The sequence below is a fragment of the Engystomops pustulosus genome, chromosome 6, assembly GCF_040894005.1.
Source record: "Engystomops pustulosus chromosome 6, aEngPut4.maternal, whole genome shotgun sequence".
NCBI classification, from domain to species: Eukaryota; Metazoa; Chordata; class Amphibia; order Anura; family Leptodactylidae; genus Engystomops; species Engystomops pustulosus.
This window is the reverse complement of record NC_092416.1, coordinates 81,940,415-81,967,433: the sequence shown is the minus strand read 5'-3', so window position 1 is coordinate 81,967,433 and position 27,019 is coordinate 81,940,415. Positions and strand designations below refer to the sequence as shown.

Here is a 27,019-nt window from a genome sequence, read left to right as displayed (position 1 = left end):
TATCCCCCACCTTTCCTTAAGGAACAGCATGGGGAAGGGGAGTGGGGGTTGAACCCTCAGATCCTTCCTCCCCCTATCTCCAGATTACAATTCATCTCCTCTCTGAAATTAAAAAAAAAAAAAAAAAAAAAAAAAAAAAAAAAATCAACCTCTGTTGTATATTTAAGGATTTAAGCCAAATCCAGTTCTTATGGAACTTCTTTGGCCAAGAGTTTAAGATGCATCAAGTCATATTTGATTCTAGCCATGTACACAGAACATCCCTTTTTATAAGATGCCTTGGCAAAAGAATTTTGCTAAAAATGGGTTGTCTGACAAGAATGAAGCCATAGAGTCCTTGAATCCTCCAATTATGATTCCAACAACCGAAATATGTGCTTGGGGGTCATTTACCATACACTGGGGCTCTGCCGGGGTAGAATTACACAACAGCCTGCAAACTTTTGCTTATGAAAAGTTCAGTGGCTGTAGTGAGTGCACAAGACAGTAATGCCCCATCCCACCACAGGCTGCTTTTGACTTTTTCATAAATATTCTCAATTGACAATAGTGAGTTATGGTTCTATGTTAAGAACTATTCAATTGACCTGTAGTATGGACCATAAACTTTAGGTCCATATAAAAAGCTACACATGCTCATAGCAAAGAAAACTAGAATTCACATAATGGACCAGAGCGTCTTTATTTATTATAAAAAAAAATCCTGACTTGTCTCAGACTCTTTTGAAACAAAGAAAAACACATCTGAGAGGAATCAGGGTAACTATGCATAAATAAGCGGAGTTTTATCCATAAAATGTATCCTTTCCCACCACGAGGCACCACTTGTTGGTAAATCCTTTGGAAAGATCACCGGTCCGTGCCATTATCTTCAGGATGGTTTTTAAAACAGATCTTCAGAAGACTTTCACAATATTCCAGCTCCTCCTAGAGAGACGGAAGAAAGATCAGAAACATTGCTCATCTCTATAATTAGGTGCCATACGTAGGCACTATACAGAAGTACGCCAACATACAACCCCCATGTTCTTTTACTGAAGCTACTACTTCCAGTTCTCCCTTACTTACGGTACTAGAAAGTTTTCCTCCCAAACACCGAAGTATGTACGTAGAATATTTTCACAAATGTATGTGTAGGGAAAAAAATTGTTGTTTCATCAAAACATAATAAAACCGATATAAATTAGTTATACCTGTGATCGTACCGACCAAAGAATAAAGTAGACATGTAAATTAGAGCGCACAGTGAAAGTCATAAAAACTGAGCCCACAAAAAAGTGACGCAAATGTGCTTGGCCCACTACCATTTATTTATTAATGATATAGAGATAGGAATTAATAGCACTATGTCTATTTTTGCAGATGACACCATTTTTGCAGATGTAGTGTAATACAGTCTATGGAGGATGTTCATAGGCTGCAGGATAATTTGGACAAACAGTGTTTGGCCATCCACTTGGCAAATTAGGTTCTATGTAGATAAATTTAAGGTTATGAGCCTGGGGGCTAAAAATCCAAAGGCAAAATATGTCCTTGGGGAAGTAAATCTGGGAGAGTCCCTTGTTGAGAAGGACCTGGGGGTACTAGTAGATCATAAATTGAATAACAGCATGCAGTGTCAATCAGCTGCCTCTAAAGCCAGTAGGATTTTGTCATGTATCAAAAGTGGTATGGACTCTCGTGATAGGGATGTAATATTACCACTGTACAAGGCATTGGTTCAATTTGAATAAACAATAAGGAACAGTAATATAAGGGGAGAGTGGGGGGGGGGGGGGGGAGTAATAGGCACCATGAAAATAATGGACCCGAATCCCCACCTAAATGCCACAGTGGCACCCCTTAAATAATTTACGCATCGGGGTCTAATCCTCAAGAAAGTCTATTAAGCCAAAGGTATCCCCCAAAAGAGGGAAGGGAGGAAAGACTATGACAGAAAATGAAATAAAAAAGTAAATCTTTATTGATGAAATATATTAAAAAACATAATGTGGAACAATTGGGTACACAGAACAAAATGCGAGGCGCACACAGCGGTGGAACACAGAAAAATTGCAGTCGTTCACCAGGACAACTGACGGAACATAAGGGGAAACCTTACATATCAAATGTATTGCAATTGGAGGGACTGAGATGGAATAGATAAGTTTAACCCCTTCCCGACATTTGACGTACTATTACTGCATGGCGGGAGGTGCGTTCCCGCAATATGCAGTAATAGTACGTCAAACTTCTGTCCCTGGCTCCTGAATGGAGCCGGGGCCAGAAGCTGCGGGTGTCAGCTATATATTATAGCCGACACCCTCCTCTAACACCCACGATCGGGTGTTAGAGGATCTGTATTACACTGCATTAGGTGAAGAATAGCTTGAACAAGTGATCAGTGGATCAATAGCCCGATCAAAATATGATAACGGTTTTTCAATGCGTTTAACCCCGTAACGGAAAATAGCGCCCAAAGTCGAAAATGGCACTTTTTTGCCATTTTGAAAAATATAAAAAGAATCTATAAAAAGTGATCAGAAGGTCGTACAGTCCTAAAAATGATATCATTGAAAATATTATCAAATTTCGCAAAAAATTACACCACCCACAGCTCCGTACACCAAAGTATAAAAAAGTTATTAGCGCCAGAAGTTGGCAAAAATCAAAAAAATAATTTTTGTACAGGAAGTTTTCATTTTTCTAAATGCATGAAAACATTATAAAACCTATACAAATTTGGTATCCCCTTAATCGTACCAACCCAAAGAATGAAGTAGACATGTCATTTGGGGCGCTCAGTGAAAGACGTAATATCCAAGCCCACAAGAAAATGGCGCAAATGCGGTTTTTCACCATTTTCATTGCATTTGGAATTTTTTTCCCGCTTTTGAGTACATGGCATGGAATACAGGCGGTCCCCTACTTAAGGACACCCGACTTACAGACAACCCATAGTTACAGACCGACCCCTCTGACCTTTGGTGAAGCTTTCTGAATGCTTTGCTATAGTCCCAGATTGCAATAATCAGCTGTAAGGTGTCTGTAATGAAGCTTTATTGATAATCCTTGGTCCCATTACAGTAAAAAATGTTTAAACTCCAATTGTCACTGGGGCCCAAATTTTTTTTGTCTGGATCTACAATTATAAAATATACAGTTTCGACTTACATACAAATTCAACTTAAGAACAAACCTCCAGACCCTATCTTGTATGTAACCCGGGGACTGCCTGTATTTAATTAAATTGAAATTTAAGGTACAGTATGGTAACATTTACAGTAAAATGAACGATGGTAATGTTGTTGTTGTATGCCTTATGTTTATGAGCGACAGTTTTCCTGCTATAGACCTGCATGTCATAAGAATTTAAATTAAAAAAAGGACCATGTTAAATTCAAATCTGTTTTTTTTTTTTAATTTTTACCGGTGTTTTGTATGCGTTGGAAAAGGGGTAGTCTTATACGGCGAATATATCTTAAACGCTATATTTTAACAGGAAAGTAGGGGGGTCGTCTTATACACCAGGTCGTCTTATACGCCGGAATATACGGTAGATATAGTGCCTATGTGGCGAATGTGAAACCTAGGTGATCCCGGGTAATGTGGATGTCAGTCCTTACCAGGTGATGGAGGAGGGTGTTCCACTGTCCGGGACGACTGCCCGCCCCGACGCGCGTTTTGGCTCCAACCGAGCCTTAGTCTGGGGGTGGACGAAGACTCAGTTGGAGCCGAAACGCGCGTCGGAGAAGGGTCCCAATGCCTTTTTACACCTAAATAAGATTGACAGTAAGGGGAAACAATTCTATATAACACAAGTCCCTTCATTGGTTGAATTGATGGACATGTGTCTTTTTTCAACTGTATAAACTATGATATTAATTTTTTTTAACCAATTACACCACATTTGGAAAATAAAGCACAGCTATGTACACGAAAAAAATGAAAAAAGTTATAGATTTTTGAATGTAGACACTCTTCAAGCAATTGCCTTTACTAACAGAGTCATCCATTCAGTGAAAGTAGACGGCATCACCAATACAACAGATGGTAACAATATCAAGAACAAAGGCGATATGTAAAGAGGACATAAGATGTTTTGAAGTGCAGTAATCTACCTGCATGGCTCTAACCTCTTTATGTAAAAATTTTTTATCCTCATCGAATGGTTGTAAAATCCAAATGAGAAGAAATAAGAGGTGAAGCAGATTACAGCAAAAACTAGTCATTTTCACATTAGACAAATGGCTCCAGTAATTAACTGTAAGAATTTAATTACTGTGTGCAAGAAAACAATGAGCCTTTTTTATGCAAATAACCAACCTTAAGATACCAATCAAAAGATAACAAGTAAATGAGCTGTTGGGAAAAGCTTAGAATGAAAGGGTATAATTTACCAGTCCTCGCCCCCGTACAATGGGGCCGTCACCCTATAGCAAGTCTCCTACAGCATTTCATCTTCTTAACAAAAAAGCTGCCCATTTAGCTACACCTGGATGAAAAGACACAAATCTACACCAATACATGGTAAACACACCAATAGCCACTATCAGTATGAGGACAACAATTATACAACAGAACAGCTGTATACAGGGTCAAACTTAGCATTATGCAACCTAATGCAGAAGATATGTAAAGGAAGCAGGAGAAAAACAGTGAGGGAGATGTACAAAAAGTGGTGTGCTCTGTCAGTTCTTTTGCCGACTAACGGTTTTACAAAAACAAGCAGATACAAGTTTATCATAGTATCATAGTATATAAGGCTGGAAGGAGACGCAAGTCTATCAAGTCCAACCTTCAAGAATTAAATAAATGTTTTATCCCCATAACCCGTGATATTTTTTCTCTCCAGAAAGTCATCCAGGCCTCTCTTGAACATGTACATAGAGTCGGCCATAACACCCTCCTGCGGCAGAGAGTTCCATAGTCTCACTGCTCTTACAGTAAAGAACCTTTGTCTATGGTGATGGTAAAATCGCCTCTCCTCTAGGCGTAGAGGATGCCCCCTTGTCCTGGTCACAGGCCTAGGTGTAAAAAGATCTTTGGAGAGATCCTTGTACTGTCCGTTCAGGTATTTGTACATTGTAATGAGGTCTCCCCTCAGTCGTCTTTTTTCTAAACTGAATAATCCCAAATTTTGTAATCTGTCAGTGTATTCTAGTCCCCCCATTCCCCTAATAATCCTGGTTGCTCTCCTCTGCACCCGTTCCAGCTCTATTATATCCTTTTTATACACTGGTGCCCAAAACTGTACACAATATTCCATGTGTGGTCTGACCAGGGATTTGTATAAGGGCAAAACTATGTCTTTATCATGAGAATCTATTCCTCTCTTGATACATCCCATTATTTTATTTGCTTTAGCAGCAGCCGCCTGGCTCTGGTCACTAAAATTAAGTTTACCATCCACCAATACGCCCAAGTCCTTTTCAGCTTCAGTTTTACTAAGTAATTGACCGTTTAGAACATAATTATACTTTTTGTTTCCATGGCCCAAGTGCATAACTTTACATTTATCTACATTAAACCTCATCAACCATTTCTCTGCCCATCCCTCAAGCTTCCACAAATCCCTCTGTAATGCTAAACTATCGACCTCAGTATTTATTACTTTACACAGCTTAGTATCATCTGCAAATATTGAAACTTGACTGTGTAAACCCACTACAAGGTCATTAATAAAAATATTAAAAAGAAGTGGCCCCAATACTGACCCCTGTGGCACTCCACTGGTAACATCAACCCAATCTGAGAATGTGCCATTAATGACCACCCTCTGTTTTCTATCACTAAGCCAATTACTTACCCAGATACACAGATTTTCTCCTATTCCCAGCAGTCTCATTTTATATACAAATCTTTTATGTGGCACGGTGTCAAATGCCTTTGAGAAGTCCAGATATACAACATCCACAGCGTCCCCCAGATCCAGTCTTGAACTTACCTCCTCGTAGAAACCAATCAGATTAGTCTGACAGGACCGATCTCTCATAAACCCATGCTGACGCTGGGTTATAAGGTTGTGCACAGTGAGATACTCCAGGATAGCATCTCTAATAAACCCCTCAAATATTTTCCCCACCACAGCAGTTAGACTTACGGGTCTGTAGTTTCCAGGATCGCTATTTGATCCTTTTTTATATATTGGTACCACATTTGCTATGCGCCATTCCTGTGGAACATAACCAGTCCTCAGTGAATCTTCAAATATTAAAAATAACGGTCTGTCTATCACGGTACATAATTCATGCAGAACCCGGGGGTGTATGCCATCTGGCCCAGGTGATTTATCTATCTTAGTGGTTGCGAGGCGGCGCCGTACCTCTTCCTGGGTTAAACTGTTGACATTATAAAAAGAATTAACATTATTCCTCATTGTGTCTTCCACCAGGGGATTTTCCTGGGTAAAGACAGTTGAGAAGGCGACATTCAGTAGATTGGCCCTTTCCTCATCTCCTTCCACCATGACCCCCATATTATTTCTAAGGGGACCCACACTCTCTGTTTTTAGTTTCTTATCATTTATATACTTGAAAAATAATTTGGGATTATTTTTGCTCTCCCTGGCAATATTTCTCTCAGTCTCTATTTTTGCGGCCTTTATCTGCTTTTTACAGGATTTATTTTTCTCTCTATAATCCTGTAATGCCTCATCACTACCTTCACGTTTTAGCACCTTAAATGCTTTGGTGTTCAGCTTATAAATATTTTAGATAAAAATATTTAAAGGGAATCGGTGATCAGAAATTGGCTTAATAAACTACTACCAGTATGTTGTGAAGAAGCTTCTAGATGAGGTTTCTTTCATGGCCTGGCATCATGAAGTCAAGGAGGCGGAGAGTTTAACACTGTAGTCAAGCTTTCCCTTCCTCAGAACACCCCATTCGCTGTTATTATGGTCCTTCATCCAGGGACATCGTTGACCAGATCTCCCAAGTCCAGCGCATGATGCCAATAACATGGCTCCCTGACTTTATACAACCAATTTACATCTCACTTCAGAGATTTTCTGGATGATGCCACCAAGCTGGGCCATGAAAGAAACATCATCTAAAAGCTGTTCAGCTGCCTGACACTATACTGGTAGTGGTATAATAGACCAATTTCTGACAACAGGTTCCCATAAAATAAAATTTAAAAAAAAAAAAAAAAATTTCTTTTGATCTAGGCACTGACACTTTGAGGCACCAGAAAAATGCTGAATGTCTATAGTATGTGTGTCGCTGCAACTGTGAACTTATAACCACACCCCCTTTCAGACCCAAGTCGGAGGAGGTAAAAAAAATAAAATTATATATATCAGGCAGTCCCCGGGTTAGTTGAATTTGTATGCAAGTCGAAACTGTATAATTTAACATTGTAGATCCAGACCAAAAAAAAAAAACTTTGGCCCCAGTGATAATTGGAGATTAAACATTTTTTGCTGTAATGGGACCAAGGATTATCAATAAAGCTTCATTACAGACACTTCACAGCTGATCATTGCAATCTGGGACTATGGTAAAGCATCCAGAAAGCTTCACCAGAGGTCAGAGGGGTCTGTCTGTAACTATGGGTTGTATGTAAGTCGGGTGTCCTTAAGTAGGGGACCGCCCATACATACATATATATATATATATATATATATATATATATTTTCAACTTTTTTCTGGCGCGGAGGTCAGAAACGAAATGGGTCAGAAAGAAATGGAGGCGGGAGTGCACAAGATGCCACTACACTATAAGCGATGGCAGGTCGGGGAGGAAAAGACATATTTAGTTTGTCAAACTCCAAACGTTCAGCACATTTTTACATGACAATATTTTCCTGTTTTAGCAACGTTCATGCTTTGTATTTTTGGTGGCTATTGCAGAGAGGAGAGTGAGGGGGGCCTCCTGCTACTGCCAGGTGCCTTGCAATTATATCTCCTGATCACAGGAGGGTTATGAAGACAGAAACAGCTTTACTTTTTATACTATTAAGATGTACAAATCCTCAGATTACCCAGAGAATAATTCCTGCACTAAATCTTATAACAGCAGTCTCCAGCTCTCTACAGATGAGACCCAAAGAGGAGGTGGAAGCCTCCAAGAATGGAGGTCAGAGCTAAGTATGAAAGAATTAGACTGCTGATCTCTTTAGTCAGTGACTAGAAACAGCCCTTACCTGATATTCCTCTTGTTTTTGCACCAATTGACATCTATGTTTGAGCAGCTCTTCAAAAGCCAATTGAGGCACCCGACATTCTTCTACTCCTTGTGGGAAATCTGTTGCCATGCTGGAAATGAAAAAGGAATATATTAAGATATAAGCCGATTTCAGATACAAATTAGATATTCTATATTATTGTATACAGGCGGTCCCCTACTTAAGGACACCCGACTTACAGACAACCCATAGTTACAGACAGACCCCTCTGACCTCTGGTGAAGCTTTATGAATGTTTTACTATAGTCCCAGATTGCAATAATCAGCTATAAGGTGTCTGTAATGAAGCTTTATTGATAATCCTTGGTCCCATTACAGCAAAAAATGTTTAATCTCCAATTGTCACTGGGGCCAAAAAATTTTTTGTCTGGATCTACAATTATAAAGTATACAGTTTCAACTTACATACAAATTCACCCTCTGCCTGAATCTGTTTTTCATTTTGTTTTGGTAAAAGTGAACTTTTAAAAATATACTAATAAGCCAGAGAGGCTTTTGAGGAAGGGGGAGTCACCAGAGCCCCTTTGTGTGCAGTCGGCTCACACTAATGCATATCCCCAGCAGCCCTTACTCCACTCCTACTTCGTCCTGCCAAAGAGCCTGTGACAGCACCCATCGGAGGGAGTCCCCCAACTCTCACAATAAAACATTGGGGGGAAATTTAACAATGAGTCTCAGGTTCAGCTAGTTTCTAGCTGGAAAACACTAGTCTTTTGCCACGCCAGATTTATCACTGTGATGATGAATTCTACTTTTAATTGGTCTAAACTGTGCACTACAATTTTAGGTGCACGGACGATTTCCCACAAGCCTGTGGTGTGGTGCAAGGTACCTGTGTGAATATAATTTCCCATAAATGTTGCCATGCTGTCCCTTTAAAAAAAAAAAAAAAAGAAAAGATGTCCTTTTAAACGACCCGCTGGTGGGCAGGCATTTACTATTGAAGTACCCACTTGGATTCAGCGTTAATTACCACAGGATGGTCGTGAAACATGCAGTAGCACCAAGGACAGCTGTCCTTCATTTCTAAAAGACCACATGACTACATTTAAGGGCTTATTCCCATAAATGTAATGGGAACAGATATACGGCTGCATAATGGTCCCCATTGACGTCTATGGTGCCTGGACATGGTGAAATATAGGACCTATACAAGTCTTATATTTCGCTGTGTAACAGTGCCACCGCTGTGCTGTTGGAGAGGGGAGGGGTGAACAGCGCTCAGTTTTTATCCCACACAAAAAAAATAAAAAAATCTTGCTATAAAAAGTGCCCCTTTCTTATAGTCTGAAGGATCCAGCACAGCCAGAAACTCCTGTCTGCTGTAATGGAGATTGGTTGAAGCGCTGACAAATCTTATCACCAGACAGCTGAGCCTCTGGACTGCTCACCTCTCCTTCCTCGTCCGGACAGCCTTTCCGCAGGACCTGGAGTAATGTCAGAAGCATGTGACTGATCACATGCTTCCTCCGTCAATGCAAGTCCTTAATCCCTTTCATGCTGCCAGGGAATGGCACCAGACAAGTCAAAGAAGTTGGACTAGTTGTGTGGGTTTGTACATGGATGTAGCAGAGCTGTGTGTAACCAACAGGAAATTTTTAAATCATGGCAAATATACATTTAAATATAAATATTTCCTTTTTTTGGATGACCAAATCTGGGGTGCTTCTTATATTCTGAAAAATACTGTATGTATATGGAAGATGAATTGCATCAAATGTGAATGTCAACCTAGTAAAACCCCTTTAAGCCAATGGGGAAGCCCAAGCCTCAGTTAAAGAGGTTTAGGATGCCTTATCCTAGATTATGAAATAGCAAATTAAAAGTTCAGTTATAGAATATAGTACTCTATGTAAAAGTACAAATCAGTACATAACACACATACTCTATAATGTAGACTGACAAATTGTGAAGTCAAATACTGGAGATATTCAGTGCAAGGAAAGTGGAAATTACCTGCACAGAGCAGATAGGACATGTTCATGAAAAGGACTGTGCTCCGTTCGAAGCAGAGAGATCAGTTGCTGGACCATCCCCATAGAACACAAAGTACCTGAAAACAAACACAAGCCATTACAGCTCCAACCAAAGCAATGTAAATGATTTTAAAAACTGAGCAAATTCATCATTCACTTAGTCATGTGCTTTCATTTCTTCGGGACACCACGATTTTAAAGAATCCTATGCAGATAAACAAATGCAGATCATTCAGTTACTCTGCATGAGGCTATGCCACTTTTAGGGGACAGAAGTATGACAAGTTTACATCGGTTCTGTGACAACAGATAACAAATAAGTCAATGACCCCATGGACCTAAATTATTCATCACATCGAGAGACTATAACCATCATGTTATATGTTATCTTTTGTCTAAAATGAATATCCTAAATGGTGTCCACTGCATTAGTCTTGTAGGATTATGCATGATAGTATATATCAAACACATGTCACATTCTCTGGACTAAAAGATATCGATTCCTGGAAATTTCCCTATGCCAAAAGCAGCATCAACATTGGATAGAATTCTTGTGTTCTTACAAAGTTGATTTGAGTTTTTCCACATGTACAGTGCAGTAATCCAGGCAAGTCTTTTCCTGCCTTTTCAAAGACAATAAAGTTATAGGTGTGGAAAGTAAAAGATCTGAATGGACACGCACTCTAGTCTTTGTTGGCGAATGTTCTGTGTGCAAGATATACTTTCATTGTACTATAAATAGTTCAAAGTTTTCATTTCAAGGTAAAAAGCTCAAGTGTGTTAATAATCTTGGGTTATTAATAAATTACAAATATTTAATACCTTGCATGTATAATCTATTTTTGTATTGCTCCATTGATTAAAATAACGACCATAAAACAATACCATTTTAACAATTTGGGGTCTACAGCTGCTCCAGAGATCTATGGAGGGAATTTATCATACGCCAGAGAATAATAAAGGCCACGCCCTCCCTAGGAGGATACATGAAGAGGAACAGGCAGGAACACCCATTGTTGGCCCACTCTTTCGGCAGCCACACCCCATCAAGCCCACTTTTTTGTGGGGGTGGTGTAGTGACAAAAATAATTGCAAGGTCTTGCAATGCGCAAAAAAGAAAAATTGATTATTTCAATGCTTCTAGAACTGAAATCTCCCTCATGTGTCCGTATGGTAACACACCAAATATAACATAGTCTGATCTTGCAGCCAGAGTCACCAGAAGTATAACTGCAGGATAAGACCATGAAATTGACAGGACCATCAATGGTAAGGCACATTTCTGACCAATGTTAGTGCCTTCAAAGGGGTTTTGGACACTCACTATTTTTAAGAAGGGTTCTTTCATAACAGGCTCATCACAAAGTGCTCCCTTTCACAGAAAATGAAGAGGATCCCTCTAGATCAACTTAGGATTCATAAAAATAGTTTCCCAAATTAGACAACCCATATGCAGAATTAATGTTTCAAATGAAAGCAAATATGAGCTACAGTAAAACCTTTCCATTATTATTACTTTTATGTTCCGGATGGCTCATCAGAAGATTCTGCAGCAAGAACGCCGATTTCATCTTCAGTTTCATTATATCAGTCTGCATGGCACGCATCAGCACAGAAAATCCATCCAACTTGACAAACTCAGCAAGTCCCGACTCCTGCTCCCGTACCAAACCTGTAAGAACATAATCAATGGGTCAGTAGTCAAGTAACTGGGTACACGAGAAGAAAAGAGTGACCTTGGTAACACAATGTGTATAGCAACTTAGTACACCATTTATATCATGTAGAATATCTGTTCCACTTGCAAACAATTGAGAATGTTCATTAACTGCAGTACAAAAAGCTAGGTGGCACTACTGGTACAGGCAGTCCCTGGGTTATGTAAAGGATAGGTTGTGGAGGTTTGTTCTTAAATTGAATTTGTAAATACGGAACAGTATATTTTAGAATTGTAACCCCAATTGGATTTGAAAAATGTTGGATTGTCATAAAAACTAGGATTAACTATTGAGCTTAATTGCAGACACCTTTAATAACTGTTACAGTTGTTTATTGTAGCCCAAGGCTAAAGTACAGTAAATTACTAACATTGAGAGGTTCTTTGTAACTAGGGGTCATCTGTAAGTTGTGTGTTCTTAAGTAGGGGACCGTCTGTATTCACAACTAGGGGCCTGGGAACATTTCACCTTCCAATTCAGAAAATACATTTGAATACATCATGACAAACACTTACAAGAAATAGCAAAAAGTGCCTTTATTCTGACGGTTTCATTCCCGTCAAGATCCAGCAATTTCAAGAGTTTGTCCACAGCACCAAGGCTCAGTGCAGTCTCCTGAACGACAGGCACATTTTGACTGCAAATACCAATCAGGTCAGCGGCTCGCCAGCGGAGTTCAGCCTCTGGGCAACTCAAATAACGATTCAGCATCAAATCCATCCCACCCAGCTTACAGAAATCTGTGAAAATTCAAAGGTCTCCATTAAAAAAAAAACAAAACATGCACGCTGCATTAACATTGAGCATTATCAGGGTCAATGAAGGTGAACGTCCAACGATCCTAGTATGACGTTGACAAATCTGGAAGAATACATTTCTATCACACTAGGAAAGCAATAGCTATTTTTGAGAGCTGCTGTTCTGCCACCATCAATGGACAGCAGGTTACATATTTTAGTCACTATTAGAATGAATCAATAAAGTACCCATTCCACTTGCAGGATTCCAGAAAGGTGCTTGGGTGCATATAGTGTGACATACAAGCGAAGCCAGCTCATACACTGGCACAGCAATGCTGTACTGAGGGCTATGGCGCTGTGGTAACCTCATTATCAGGATTGGGGACAGGCACAAAGGTCTAACGTTGAACCGATTACAAACTATTGCAATTTGATTGCTGTAGATCTTGAGAAGATGCACCAAACCCTAGAAGTGACCAATTTAGCCTTTTCAAGTCCTAGCTAGGGGACCCTGACATCACATGTACTCTCCTTCCACACTCACTTTCAAACTGTTGGCACAGATACTACATCTACCTAGTTTCTAGCAGAGGGTGGTGGGATAAGAACTCCTCATTTATCTTACCAGAAGCATTATCAAGATTTTCACACAGGTCTGCCAGCAACTCTAGTGCAGTCTCCTTCCGCTCTTTCCCATCTTCATCATTTGTTTCACGGCTTAGTTCCTTTAGACATTCCTTTATTTGTTGTACTTCATCTGTCTGGCCAGAAAACACATTGTGCATAGCTTCTTGTAGCCATTGTCTTCTCTAACCCCAAAGAGAAAAGTATGATAAATTAGTAACAGGCAAAGGAAAACATCGACGCTATGACTGACTGAGCACAACACCAGGACTGGGCTACAGGTGCTGGAATAAAAGGGGCAGTTAACATGCCTCATTTAACCCCTTAACGCCAAAGCCACCTTTTCACCTTCCTGACACGGACCATTTTTTCAAATCTGCCCTGTGTCATTATAAGTGGTTATAACCTTGAAACGCTTTATCATATCCCAATGATTTTGTAATTGTTTTCTCATGACACTTTGTACTTCATGTTCGTTAAAAAATTTTGGTTGTATGTTTTGCATTTATTTATGAGAAAATCAGATATTTGGTGAAAGTTTGAAAAAATTCTAAATTTTTGAAATTCAAATTGTTCTACTTTTTCCATACGTTGTCATAACTGCAAAAATAATTAATAACTAACATTCACTAAATGTCTACTTTATGTATCCATGGTTTTTTATGCATATTCTCATTTTTATAGGATGTTATGGGGCTTTGAACATTAGGCGTCATTTTTCACATTTTCATTAAAAAACGCAAAAACACGCTATTGAAGTACCTGCTCACATTTCAAGTCACTTTGAGAGGCCTAAATAAAAGTAAACCTCAATAAATTACCCCATTATAAAAACCACACCCCTAAACATTCAGAAAACAACTTTTATGAAGTTTGTTAACCATTTTATTGTTTAACGGGGGTTAAATCGGATCCAATTTGGAAATTAAAATTTTTTTGGCTAAATGTGTTTTTCATAAAATGTACAAATTCTCAGTGTATAAAATACCAAAAAGTTTGATACCCAATACCCCATATGTGGTGGTACCCTACTGTATGGGCACACGCCAGGGCATTGAAGGGAAGCTGCGCCATTAATAGCAGATTATGCATTGTCCCTTTATAAAGGCTATACAATCTATTTGGACATATAAGGGCTTCTTTTTTGCGACAGGAGATGCACTTTACAAATACTTTATTTTAGTGGGTCATTTTAGAAAAGAAAATTGTCAATTTTGTTTTCCTTTTTTTTTTAATTTTTAAAAATACTATATCATCTTTATTCTATAGATCACTCCGATTACGGTGATACCTCATTTATAGAGTTTTTTTTAAATATAATTTTACTGGGCAAAAACAAAATATAAAAGAAAATCTCATTTGTTTTTGTATCGCAATCTTTTCGGAGATAATATTTTTCGAACATTTTTGTGAAGGGATTTTATGAAAAATGTACATTTTTGGCAGTTTTTAGGTTTTTGTTTTTATAGCGTTCACCGAGCGGGTCCAATAATGTTTCCGAGTTATTGTACAGATTGTAACGGACGCTGTGATACCAAATATGTGCTTTTTTTTTTTAGGCGATTCTTTTACTTTATTAGAGGTGTATAGGGAATGTTTGTGTCTAGGGGACTTTAACTTTATTTAATTAATTCTTTTTTTTTTTATAAAAAAAAAAGTGTTTTTATTACCGTATATACTCGAGTATAAGCCGACCCGAGTATAAGCCGAGACCCCTAATTTTACCAACAAAAACTGGGAAAAACTACTGACTCGAGTATAAGCCAAGGGTGGTAAATGCATTGGTCAAGCCCCCCCAATAGTATACAGCCTGCCAGCCCCCAGTAGTATACAGCCTGCCAGCCCCCAGTAGTATACAGCAGCCCCCTAGTAGTATACAGCCTGCCAGCCCCCAGTACTATACAGCAAGCCCCTAGTACTATACAGCAAGCCCCTAGTACATAACAGCAAGCCCTAATAGTATACAGCCAGCCTGCACCCACGGACCTTAAAAAAAAAAAAAAAACTTAAATACTCACCCTCCGATGTCAGCGCGGCTCCCCGATGTCAGCGCGGCTCCCCGATGTCCCAGTCTTCTTTCTTCTCCGCGGCTCCTCTTCTTTCTTCCGGCATGCACGCAGCCATGTTTTCTTCTAGCATGCGCATACTATGACGCGGCCGCTGCTGACGTCATAGTATGCGCGGCCGCATCCATGCCGGAAGAAGGAAGAGGAGCAGCGGAGAGGAAAGAAGACAGGACACGCTAATATCGGTAAGCCGCGCCGGCATCGGGGAGTCGCGCTGATGTCGGAGGGTGATTATTTAAGTTTATTTTGTTTAACTGGGTAATTTTTTTAAACAATAGACTCGTGTATAAGCCGAGGGGACGTTTTTCAGCACATTTTTTGTGCTGAAAAACTCGGCTTATACACGAGTATATACGGTAAGTGTTTTTAACTTTTTTTCTTTACTTTTATAGTTTGGTTTGAACAAGCGCTCCTCTGCCGATTCCCATGAAATGCCCCTTACATGCCGCGGTCAAGTGTGACCGCAGCATGTAAGGGTTTAAACAAACACAATTGAATAATATATAGCTGACACCCGCAGCTTCTGACGCCGGCTCAGTTAAGGAGCCGGCGCCAAAAGCACGACGTAATAGTACTGCAAAATGCCGGAACGCACCTCCCGCCATACAGTACTTTTATGTCAAATGTCGGGAAGGGTTGAAGGGATTGGCCACTTTACCTAATGTTTTTTGTAATGTGTATGTAGGTTTGGGGGGCAGGATAGGCAAATTTACAAATATACATATATTAAAAATCCTGCACCAGTTTACTGATGTAGAGTGAAGCCTCCTGTCTCTTACCTCATCAGCAAGATTTGCGTCCATTAAGTGGCTGCAGATGAAGGGTCTTGTGATCTCTACCTGTCCATGAGCAAACACCCCAGCCAGGACTTTGATCTTATATACATGAATACTATCAAAGTCCTGGCAGGGCAGATTGCTCATGGACAGGTAGAGATCACATGACCCTCCATCTGCAACTATTTTATGGTCAGGAATGTTTGACTGACGAGGTAAGAGACAGGAGGATTAATTTCACATATCAATAAAGCAGAACTTTTCATATATGTATACAGGCGGTCCCCTACTTAATAACACTCGACTTACATATGACCCCTAGTTACAAACGGACCTCTGGATATTGGTAAATTTATTGTGCTTTAGTCCTAGGCTACAATAATCAGCTGTAACAGTTATCACAGGTGTCTGTAATGAAGCTTTAGTGTTAATCCTGATTCTTATGACAACCCAACATTTTTAAAATCCAATTGTCACAGAGTCCAAAAAATTTTTGCCTGGGATTACAATGATAAAATCTACAGTTCCGACTTACATACAAATTCAACTTAAGAACAAACCTACAGGCCCTATCTTGTATGTAACCTGGGGACTGCCTGTATTGGTAAATTTACCCAATATTCTGCCCATGCAAAGCTCTGCCTATCTGCAGCAACAAAAGCACGCTATAAAAATCCAGGGATAAATTCTGTAGCCATTCTGCTGCGTGCAGATAGCCTGAGAATGAATAAGGACAAAAAGTTATTGGTCATCAAGTCCTAAAGAACATTATAAAGATTGATTCCTGCCAATGAAAATCTGATCATACAGAGAGAAAACACTTATAATTTTCAGGTACTCTGCTACAAAGCACTCCCATCGCCCATTTAACCTGTAGCTACAGGTGATGTACTACTGTTTTACTCCCATCTTCAACAAGAAATGAAAATTATAAATTGAATATCAAGTTATTGAAGCTGCTGACCGTGTGCAGCATAGTACTACAGATACCAGCACTGCCCAGTGCATCTAGTAAAAATAGCCATAAAACAAGCAGATGTGACCCAACTCTGTAAGAACGATATTCTGTGTTAATAACCATCCCCTTAATTGATGCACATTTAGTGCAGCTTAGCCAAGCAGATATTCCCTCTATTAGACACCAATTACTGTACTTTACATGACTGCATCTTAAAGAATTAAAATATAAAAAATGGTGATTTATATGGAGATTACAATGTGCTTCGCTGCCCAGCCAGAGAGCTTGAAGATGGACTATTAAGGCAGTGTACACCTTGTTGCTGCTGCAATACTCCAAGTCCAGAGACCATGCAGGAGTGATTAATCTTATAAAGGGGGAATCTGTAAGAGCAACACAAGGATCCTTAGAGCTTTCAGCCCTGTTTACATAGGCATACACTGGTTTATATCACCACAATCTAAAACCAGAAAATAGAAATGTGTCTGCAGGGCAAGCTCTTTCCTAGTCTCCATCTGCTTAAGATCAGTGAGCAGCACGTAAAGTGAGGGCACTTATCTGCGCTGCTGGTAGCATACCATGGAATGATATAATGCATCTGTAGTGCCAAAGACACAAACACAGAAATACACAATTGTGATGAACTACATCTGTGTGCACTAAGGAAACAGAACATGTTCCTAGGGCAGTCAAAAAAAGCAAAGCGTACACTTGCCCGCGCTATGGCACCTTTTATGTTTGTGGACACTCAGCCAGGGCAGGGCAGACATGTTTTCTTACATCTGCCCTGACCTTTTAAAAAATTACTGGAAAACCCCTGCAAGGTTACCATTCACGGTTTACTCACTTACCCAATTTATTGTAAACATACCCATTTCTCCCGACCTCTGCATTGCTTTAGATTAATCCGTCTGCCCTGACCTCTACCTGAGATATTGCATCACATTAATCATAGGCCTGGGATTGGTTCTGAACCACTCTCTGCACTAGTTACTCAATGGCACGCAGAATTTTTTTTAAAACATTCAGTATAAAAGATTTGTAATATGTAAAATTTTAATGCCATGTTGTATGTTAACGACAAGAAAAACTAAGACAGAAATACCAGGGGTTGCTATAACAGAATGAAGGATTAAATCTGGAGAACAGACTGCAGCTCTGCGCTGATAGACAGGCTGGGGGAAAAAACATGCATGGATAAGATGCAAAGCCATTGTGAACATAATTCCTATCTAAACTCTTAATGGAGGTTGGCCAGATCACAGAATTAACATAATACCCATTTTGGCTGAAATCCGAAACAAACTACCTAATGCAGTGATGAGGGATATGTAGAAACTGTCATATCTAACTTGGGAACTTTTTACATTGAAACTAAAAGGTTTTCACCTCTCAAAGTACAGACAGTAAACTGGAATTTTCAACGCAGACGTCATTACACCAAATTAAACTTACTGACCTCATGTTCATTATTTTAACCATGTGTCCATTCATTTAAGAACTATAGCATCTCCTAGACAGTTCCAATTTTCTTGGATCACTCAGACTATAGGTCATGAAGATCAATGAAAAACATATGCAAGACTGAAGCAAGTCAGCCTTGAAAAAAAAAACCAGGTTCCAATAACCTGTGCTATATGGATTTCAAAAATAACTTTGTTAATTGTTCATTTCAGTAGTTTATACAAGTTTAATTCACATTATCTGGCTCCCTGCCAGCAGGTTGTGGCGAGTTCCAGGGGAGGGTAGGCTGTAGTTCCTCATGCATTCTTCCTCTACTCTATACCCCTCCTGCTCAAGGTATATGACAGGAAGTAGGGCAGGAGGTGGATAAGAGGAGACACAGGCTGCAGCTGCCATTCCCCTGGGACACACAACACGCTGCTGGCAGGGAGCCAGGTAATGTGAATTAAACTTATATAAACTACTGAAATGATTCTGCTGACAAAAGCATCTTTAAAAATTAGCATAGCATAGGCAATAGGAACCTGTTAACAGACGAAAATGACATTCCAGGTGACCGGTTCCCTTTAAAGTTTCTCACAACTTTTGAGTTCAGATAGCCTAACTCATTTATTGAGCTTTGTTTTAAAACACTGTGGAATGTCACAGAGGCAGATTTAGGGCACCCATACACATTGCATTACCTGCAGATTTGCAGTGCGTACATTCAGAGGATCACAGTGCAGAGAGAAGCCTTTGTAAAGAGAAGGCTGAGCTTCCACTCAAAGGGTTCCCCCACCCTGCTACAAAATGCATCTATTTTGGCTGGTTTCTGATGTTTGGAGCATTGCTGCAGAACTACTACTGGGGCAAATCACGCAGTTGCAGCAGCCAGTCTCAGTCCCCTCATGCATTCTCTCTCCTCCACACCATTCCATTCCCTGCCTGCTTAATGGACATGACAGAGAGAGAGTTGGGAGCTGAAAGCGTGTGGAGGAGAGGAAAAATTCATCGTGAAGACTGAGAAACAGGCAGGTGGAGCTGTTCCTCTTCCCGGGTCTCACCAAACACTGCTGGCAGGGTGCCAGGCAATGTGAAATAAAGGTTTGCTTTAGGTTATTGGTTTAGAAAACATTACATCACACTGATGCCAAGTGTCAAGCCTAGCATTGATGCTTAACTTTCCTTTGCCTACCATCTTATCCTAAAGCTATATTATTACTAGACAACTGCAGGTTACCAAGGTCTATGGCATTTTGTACATTAATCGAAAAACCTGTGTGTACCATCCCAGTGTGGTACCGTACAAGTTTTGTACCTCTTCTGACATCTGTCCCATCTGGGGTGTGCTGCCCGATTCTGTTCCAGTTTCAATGGCCATCTGTAACAAGCCCTGTAGACTGTGCGGATGTCGTCTGCCGCTTTGTTCAGCCATGATAAATTTCTCCTGTTCACAATAAAAGAAAAAGAAATTTGTAATATCGGATGATCATATTTCTTAAAAAAAAAAAAAAAAAGTGAAGTCTCCAAGAGTTATTCAGGTACAGGAGTTATTTTCCACAGAAGTATTCAGTAATATTCTGGTTGATGGACACCGCATACAGCGCAAAGCAATTGAAAAAAAAAAAAAATGCTAAAAATGCGATGTTAACAGGGGTTTCCGTGACATCTGATAAAATAGATCATTAAGCAAGGGTTCGCACCGTTCCCTTTTGGCACGGATAGATCTTACATGCCATATTCCTGCCATTTCTGGAATTGCACAAAATTTTTTGTGACAATCCAAACACATTTGATTTGCCAGGGGTCAAAAAGGGGTTTATTTAAAGCCCGTCAACATAGGGGAGATTTTAGGTGGCAGGACTTAGCTGAAGCAATGTTCGTTCACATCTGGATTATAGGGAAAGGAGACTGAGCCCCTCCGAAGACAGATACAAGAGCTGACAATCTGTGACAAAACAGTCAGTCTCCGGGTTATGTACAGGAAAATATACAGACAGTTCCCGGGTTACATACAAGATAGGGTCCATAGGTTTGTTCTTAAGTTGAATTTGTATGCAAGTCGAAACTGTAAATTCTATAATTGTATTTCTAGACAAATTTTTTTTCTGCCCCAGTGACAAGTAGAGTTTCAAAATTTTTTGCTGTAATGGGACCAAGGATTATAAATAAAGCTTCATTGCAGCCCTTAAGTAGGGGACCGCCTGTAGTTATATTTCACAACCAGACTGAACTGCTTAAAGAGGACCCATCATCTTGATTCGGATCTCTAAACGCCATAAGCCCCAAATTGTTTTACTACACCAGCTTCACTTGCTACAAGGCGCAGACGCAGAGGGAACAAGGTAAATATAATGTTTGGGTTTTTTTTACTGAATCATAAATGGAAGGATATGGGACACTAAACCAACATAAGGACCTGTGGGTGGTTTAGTGTCGCAAATCACCCGGACTGGTTCAATTTAGAGCAGTTAACAGTTAAACTTCATAAAAGCTGCCAATTGATGAAGAACAATTACTAACTGCCCGCCCTTCCTCTCTTGTATAACCAAACCAGCACATCTAACCATATCTACATCCACATCGCACTGGAAAAACTACAGCTCCCAGGATGCGCTGCGCATGTAAAATACATCCGGGTGAGCGGAACAGCAGGCACAGAGCACGATGCCTGGCACAGAACAGCCCGCACAGAAGCCTGAGCCTTACCAAGTCTCATATAGAGCTCACCCACTACATGCTGCTACATCCGAGCATGCCGGGAATCGTAGTTCTGATCTAGACGTGTAGCTATACTTAGTAGGTGTGGTGTCACACGTACCTGCAATCAGCCAGGGGGATCCTGTGTGCTCCTTCTCTACGTATAGACTATGACAGCCCTGCTCCTCCTCTGCCCCAGCAGCACGTGTATTATATATAACTCCGCACATCCAGGCTCTTCCAGAAGCTTCTTCCTCCTTCCGCCCCGCAGCCTGCTATACACAGCATAGACAGCGCGCCACCTAGTGGTTACTATGTGTACTGACCGCCCAGTGCAAACGTCGGGAATTGATGTAGATACATTGTGGGATCTGGACTAAAGGGATATTTTATTTACATTTGTAAATTTTATTAGAAAAGTGCGGAGATAACTGTTACAAGGTGCAGATTACACCACAAAAACGGGAACAATAACCACAGTGTAGAATGCAAAAAATTATTTCTTAGATCAATTAAAACAAATACATTTAAAGGAAACCTACCACTTGAAGTGGCAGGTTTCTGATGGAAATACCGGGCACCAGCTCAGGGTGAGCTGGTGCCGGAGCTTATTTTCGTTAGTGTTTTAAACCGCGGTATCGTGGTTTAAAACACTTTTTAAACTTTATAGCCGGCGCAGGCAGGTACGCTGGTGCCCGTTATTTCCATCAGAAACCTGCCACTACAAGTGGTAGGTTTAGTTTAAAAAGACAACATACACAGAAAAGCCCACCAATGGTGAAATAACTAAATATACATGATAAATCGATCACAGTAACCTGTATAGATGGTCTAGTCCTCAGAACAAGTATTGTACATTACCCTGAGGACAAAGGACACAATACGGACACCAACCAAAACATTTCGCCTCGCTTCGTCGTGGAGATACTCATGAAGAGCTGCTGGGAGTTAAATACCCTTTGGCAACCCACCCCTAATGTAAAATAACCAGTGTTTTCACAAGTGCTCACTTGTCCCTCAGTATTCGAATAAAGCCAAAACTGTAAGTGACATCACCCACTTAGGAACTACACCACCCACCAGAAGTGACATAGGTGGTAATTGTGCGGTTGGCACCAGCACAACTCAGCGCCATCTTTGAAACTGGAAATAGTATATAATCAATGGTTAAAAGGGGTTTGCCTATGAAAGAAAATTAGTAAATTTCAATCCCCTAGTGATGTTTATACAATAAAGGTTAAGTGTGGGCGTGTACTCTCTAACTAGACACTTAATGATTCCTCTAGTTCTGTGTGCTGACAATGTGCTAAGATTATGAGGGTGCAGGTTTATATACAATTTAATTTACCTTCTGAACATTTTACTAGTATCTGACACATAGAAATGGAGAGCTGAGACAGATGAGCAGGGGCGTAACTTGAGGGGGTGCAGAGGATGCGGTCACAACCGGGCCCAAGACACTTTGGGGGCCCATAAGGTATCACTTTCCCATATGAGAAGACTAGTATTATGAACCATATATTATAGTCTGGGGGGGGCTGGCACAGACTTTGAACTGGGACCTATCAGTGTCAAGTTACGCCACCGCAGATGAGAGATGATGAGATCCATGAGATGCATATTACACATGACAATCTGAGCTCTGCTATCACAGCCATTACATACTGTCAGCTTTACTATATGTCTCTCAATCTTATCTGTAACTTTACTCTCCTCACGCTGCCGGCAGGAAGTCTATGTGTGTGTGTGTGAGCTAGTACTGAGCAAGAGGCTAGAGGCAGAGCTCACTGCTCACTACAGCGTCAGACAGGAGAACAATATGTCTGCCAACCCAAAGTCAGAAGATTCAGGGTCAGATCCAGGGGCAACCAAAATTGTTTACACCAGGACTGATAGAGACAGGTTGGACTTATATCTGTGAAATGATGTATTTTTGTTAATAACAGTGAATTAGAGAATGTGTTATTTTGTTATCCTGAATATATTTAAGAAACTTGTCTTGGTGGGATTATCTCTTTAATGGCAGAATTACTAAGGTGATAATGAAATACATAGTAAGCACAGAAGAAAAAATAATACACAAAATACAACAAACAATAAGCATCTCATTAACCCCCATTAACCTATTTTGGCCTTTATTAACTCATTAGTTGGAGGAGGAATTGAAAATCATCCATTTTTTATAAGTTTTTTTTGGTTGTTCAATGTCCCATAAAATTAATATGACATCGGCCAGCCCCGGGGCACTTGGCAGGCCTCGGGGTTGCCCTGAAGATGTCTTACTGAATCATTCTTTTCAATGAGCTTTTTCACACTTCAGTTTCTTTGCACTGATCAGTGGTCAGTTAAGAACCTGCTCTTTTTGTGTTCACTGACAACTGATTTAAGGGCTAAATTCTCGGACTCCATAGAGTAGGTGGTTGGACTCAAGAGTGGTAGTTCATCAAAGTATTATTTTTTAAAAAATTGCAAACGTAAATCTAGCTTTGCACAGCATTGCACTAGCAGTGCGTCTATGCAATTTTTTTGCGCCAAAAGGTCAGTGATAAATCTCCCCCAATGACTTAAAACGGTTTGGCAACATTTAGGAAAATTTAACCTTGAGTCGCTGGGAGGCTCCAGGAGAGGCTGGGCACATGGTTGGGATGCATATGTGAGAAGCAGTGCTGTCCTGCTATTCCAATCAATTGTATTTGCAACTTAAAGTCACAGACACAAAATTAATTAGTTAACACTTCAGTAACACTTCAGAGTAGTATGTACAGCTGTAATACAGGCACAAATATGCAAAAAATTATGCGCTTATCTGAAAATTGCCTTATTGCAGGCAGGAGGCTTTACAATATGTCAGAGAACTTATAATAAATGTATATTGGTAAATCAACTAATATCCTGCCCCCCCCCACACACACACTTACAAACAAATTACACAAGATATACTTTTTTCAAGAGGGTTTATGTCCATACTCTTCAACCCCGATAGAGATACAAATGCAGTACACACTTTGTACTTTAAAAGTACTACTTGTATTGTTGTGTATTATATTATGCCCTTTTATGCTTTTTATTGTACTGTTCTATTTTTAGACTTGTTTTTGGGAAACTAAATATTCATGAGTATTCTCAATAAAGAAAAATGTTCAACATTTATCAATTAAGTGGATTGTTCTGAACAAAAACAAATATGGAGATGAGTGGAAGACCGCTTTTAATACCCGTGATGGACACTTCGAGTACCTGGGGATGCCGTTTGGACTCTGTAACGCACCAGCCGTCTTCCAGGAATTCGTTAATGATATCTTTAGAGAATTGCTTTATATCTGTGTTGTGGTCTATTTGGACAATATCCTGGTATTCTCTCCAGACCTTGAGACCCACCAAGTCCACGTATGGCAAGTCCTCAGTCGTTAAAGGCCAATCGCCTTAACGCCAAACTTGAGAAGTGCCAATTGCAACAGCGGAGTATTCCATTTCTCGGCTATATCATCTCCGAAAGAGGTTTCTGGATGGATCCTGCCAAGCTGTCTGCGGTTCTTCAGTGGCCCCGTCCTGTAGGACTATGCGCTGTACAGCGGTTTCTGGGCTTTGCGAATTACTACTGGCAGTTCATCTCGCACTTCTCCTCTCTGTGGCGCTCACCAAGAAGGGTGCCAACCCCTGACTCTGGCCTTCGGCAGCCGAGGAGGCCTTCACAAACTTAGTCTATGTTTGCTTCAGCTCCAGTTCTGGTGCGTCCCGACACAGAGAAGCCTTTCCATCTTGAAGTGGATGCCTCCTCAGTAGGGGCCGGTGCGGTGCTCAGGCTGAAGGGTCCCAAAGGCCGAACCTTTACCTGTGGATTTTTCTCCAAGACTTTCTCCTCCGCAGAGAGGAATAATTCTAAAGGAGATCGGGAACTGCGGACGATTAAGCTCACCTTAGAAGAGTGGCGTACCTCCTGGAGGGAGTTCGATTTCCGGTCAGCATTTATATGGATCATAAGAACCTCCTCTATCTCCAGACTGCTCAGCGACTCAATCCATTTCAAGCTCGCTGGTCACTCTTCTTCGCCGGTTCGATTTCCTTCTTCATTTCCATCAAGGCTGACGCCCTTTCTCGTGACATGGATGTCATTGGGGAGGAACCAGCTCCTCGGCATGTCATCCCTCCTGACCGACTGGTACTGGCTGTGCCTGTGGATCTTTGTCAACTACCTCCTGGCAAGACCTACCTATGACTTGCTCTATGGAGGAAGATTCTGACTTGAGGACATTGCTCATGTGGGGGTGGGCATCCTGGAGTGGAGCGCTCTGTCACCCTCATTTCCCAATTCTACTGGTGGCCAGATCTGGCCAAGGATGTTCAGGACTTTATGGATTCCTGTGCTTCCTGTGCCCGGAATAAGCCATCACGTCTCAAGCCTGCTGGTCTTCTTCTGCCGTTGCCGATACCCAGCTGTCCGTGGACTCATGTGGCCATGGACTTCATCACGGACCTGCCGCCTTCATCAGGCAATACCGTCATCTGGGTGGTGACTGACCATTTTTCGAAGATATCCCATTCTGTTCATCTGCCAGGTTTGCCATCCACGTCTTGCCAGCCAGTTCTTCCTTCCCATTTTCCGACTTCATGGATTTCCCCAGAACATTGTCTCTGACTGAGGGGCTCTGTCCTTCTCTAAATTCTGGCATTCTATCTGCAACCAACTTCAATCAAAATTGGACTTCTCTTCCACCTATCATCCCCAGTCTAATAGGCAAGTGAAAAGCGTTAATCAGACCCTGGGCTTCTATCTACGTAATTTAGTTTCTGCCGCCAGGACAATTGGTCCACTCCATTTTTTGTCAATTATGAACTGCATCCCCTTCCTCTGCCCGTGTCATCAGTTGTTCCTGCTGTTGAGGAATTAGTACGGGACCTGAAGACCATCTGGGAGCAGACTCGCCTTTCTTTATTACAGGCTTTGGCCTGAACCAAGTTTCAGGTCAATAAAAGACACAGGTCTCCTCCTGTCTTCGCTCCTGGTGACAAAGTATGGCTGTCTTCCAAGTATGTCCAGCTTAAGATCCCTGGCTACAAGCTTAGTCCTCGTTTCCTGGGTCCCTTCGAGGTGCTGAGTCGCATCAATCCGGTCTCCTACAAGCTGCGCCTTCCTCCCACCATGTGCATCCTGAACTCCTTCCATGTCTCCCTGCTCAAGCCTGTCATCCTGAGCCACTTCTCCCAACAAGTGTCTCCTCCTGTTCCTGTGGCCGACTCCTCCAACATCTATGAGGTAAAGGAGATCCTTGCGATGAAGAAGGTGAGGGGTAAGCGGTTCTTCTTGGTTGAATGGAAGGGGTTCTGGCCGGATGAGAGATCTTGGGAGCCCGAGGACAATTTCCTGGACCAGGACCTCCTGCAGAGATTCCTCCAGCCCAGGAAGAGGGGAAGTCCGAAGGGGGGGGGTACTGTCACGGGTGGTCCATATCGCGGGTCGCGGGGTCACCCGTGCCCCGCTCTCACTGACAGCGCGTAGCAGGCGCAACTCACAGGTCCCTTTTCCTGCTTCGTCCTCTTTGGCTGTGCGTGCGCATTCCCGACTCCTAGGGCGTGCGCGCTGCCTTCAGGAGATTTAAAGGGCAAGCGCACCACTTATTGGCACTGCCCATTTTCAGGTAATCTATTTAACCATGCCTCTTCCTGCAAACCCTGCCAGATCTTTGTGCCTCACAGCCTGCGTGTTCCTGTGTGTTTCTGCACCCGAGTCCTGTGTTGCCGTGTTACCAGAGTCCCTCCATATTCCTGTGTTACCAGAGTTCCTCCGTGTTGCTGTGTCCTGTGTGCCTGTGCTCCCATTCCCATCTGCCTGGACCTCCCGTTGCTGACC

At 41.2% G+C, this 27,019-nt stretch overlaps 2 protein-coding genes across 4 annotated transcripts in view; both read right to left on the bottom strand.

Annotated features, from left to right (window-relative positions):
• Positions 1-663: 663 nt before the first annotated feature.
• Positions 664-21,451, bottom strand: HSPBP1 (HSPA (Hsp70) binding protein 1). 3 transcript variants are annotated; one of them, XM_072156771.1, is made up of 8 exons: positions 21,293-21,451; positions 19,790-19,918; positions 13,230-13,413; positions 12,380-12,604; positions 11,663-11,818; positions 10,127-10,223; positions 8,129-8,240; positions 664-927 (listed from the first exon to the last, which is right to left on the bottom strand). In XM_072156771.1, the coding sequence occupies exons 2-8, from the start codon at positions 19,904-19,906 to the stop codon at positions 850-852; spliced, it is 969 nt and encodes a 322-aa protein (XP_072012872.1). In that variant the 5' UTR covers positions 19,907-19,918; positions 21,293-21,451; the 3' UTR covers positions 664-849. The 3 variants fall into 3 exon arrangements, with proteins under 3 accessions (XP_072012872.1, XP_072012873.1, XP_072012874.1); XM_072156772.1 differs by lacking the exon at positions 21,293-21,451 and adding an exon at positions 21,181-21,278; XM_072156773.1 differs by lacking the exon at positions 21,293-21,451 and adding an exon at positions 21,202-21,269.
• The window catches only part of JAM3 (junctional adhesion molecule 3), a 397,725-nt gene continuing 381,997 nt past the window's right edge, over positions 11,292-27,019 (bottom strand). The window contains exon 8 of the mRNA XM_072156770.1: positions 11,292-11,303. The gene's annotated coding sequence lies outside the window, so the exon portion shown is untranslated. The remainder of the gene's footprint in view (positions 11,304-27,019) is intronic.

Bases quoted from the DNA above. Each gene is read 5' to 3' on its own strand.
- HSPBP1 (XM_072156771.1), bottom strand. From the start codon at position 19,906: ATGGCTGAACAAAGCGGCAGACGACATCCGCACAGTCTACAGGGCTTG. The intron at 12,605-13,229 runs GTAAGATAAATG...GAATTTTCACAG, and splicing joins AAATCTTGATAATGCTTCTG to ATTTCTGTAAGCTGGGTGGG. The intron at 11,819-12,379 runs GTAAGTGTTTGT...ATGTTCTTACAG, and splicing joins GGCACTTTTTGCTATTTCTT to GTTTGGTACGGGAGCAGGAG.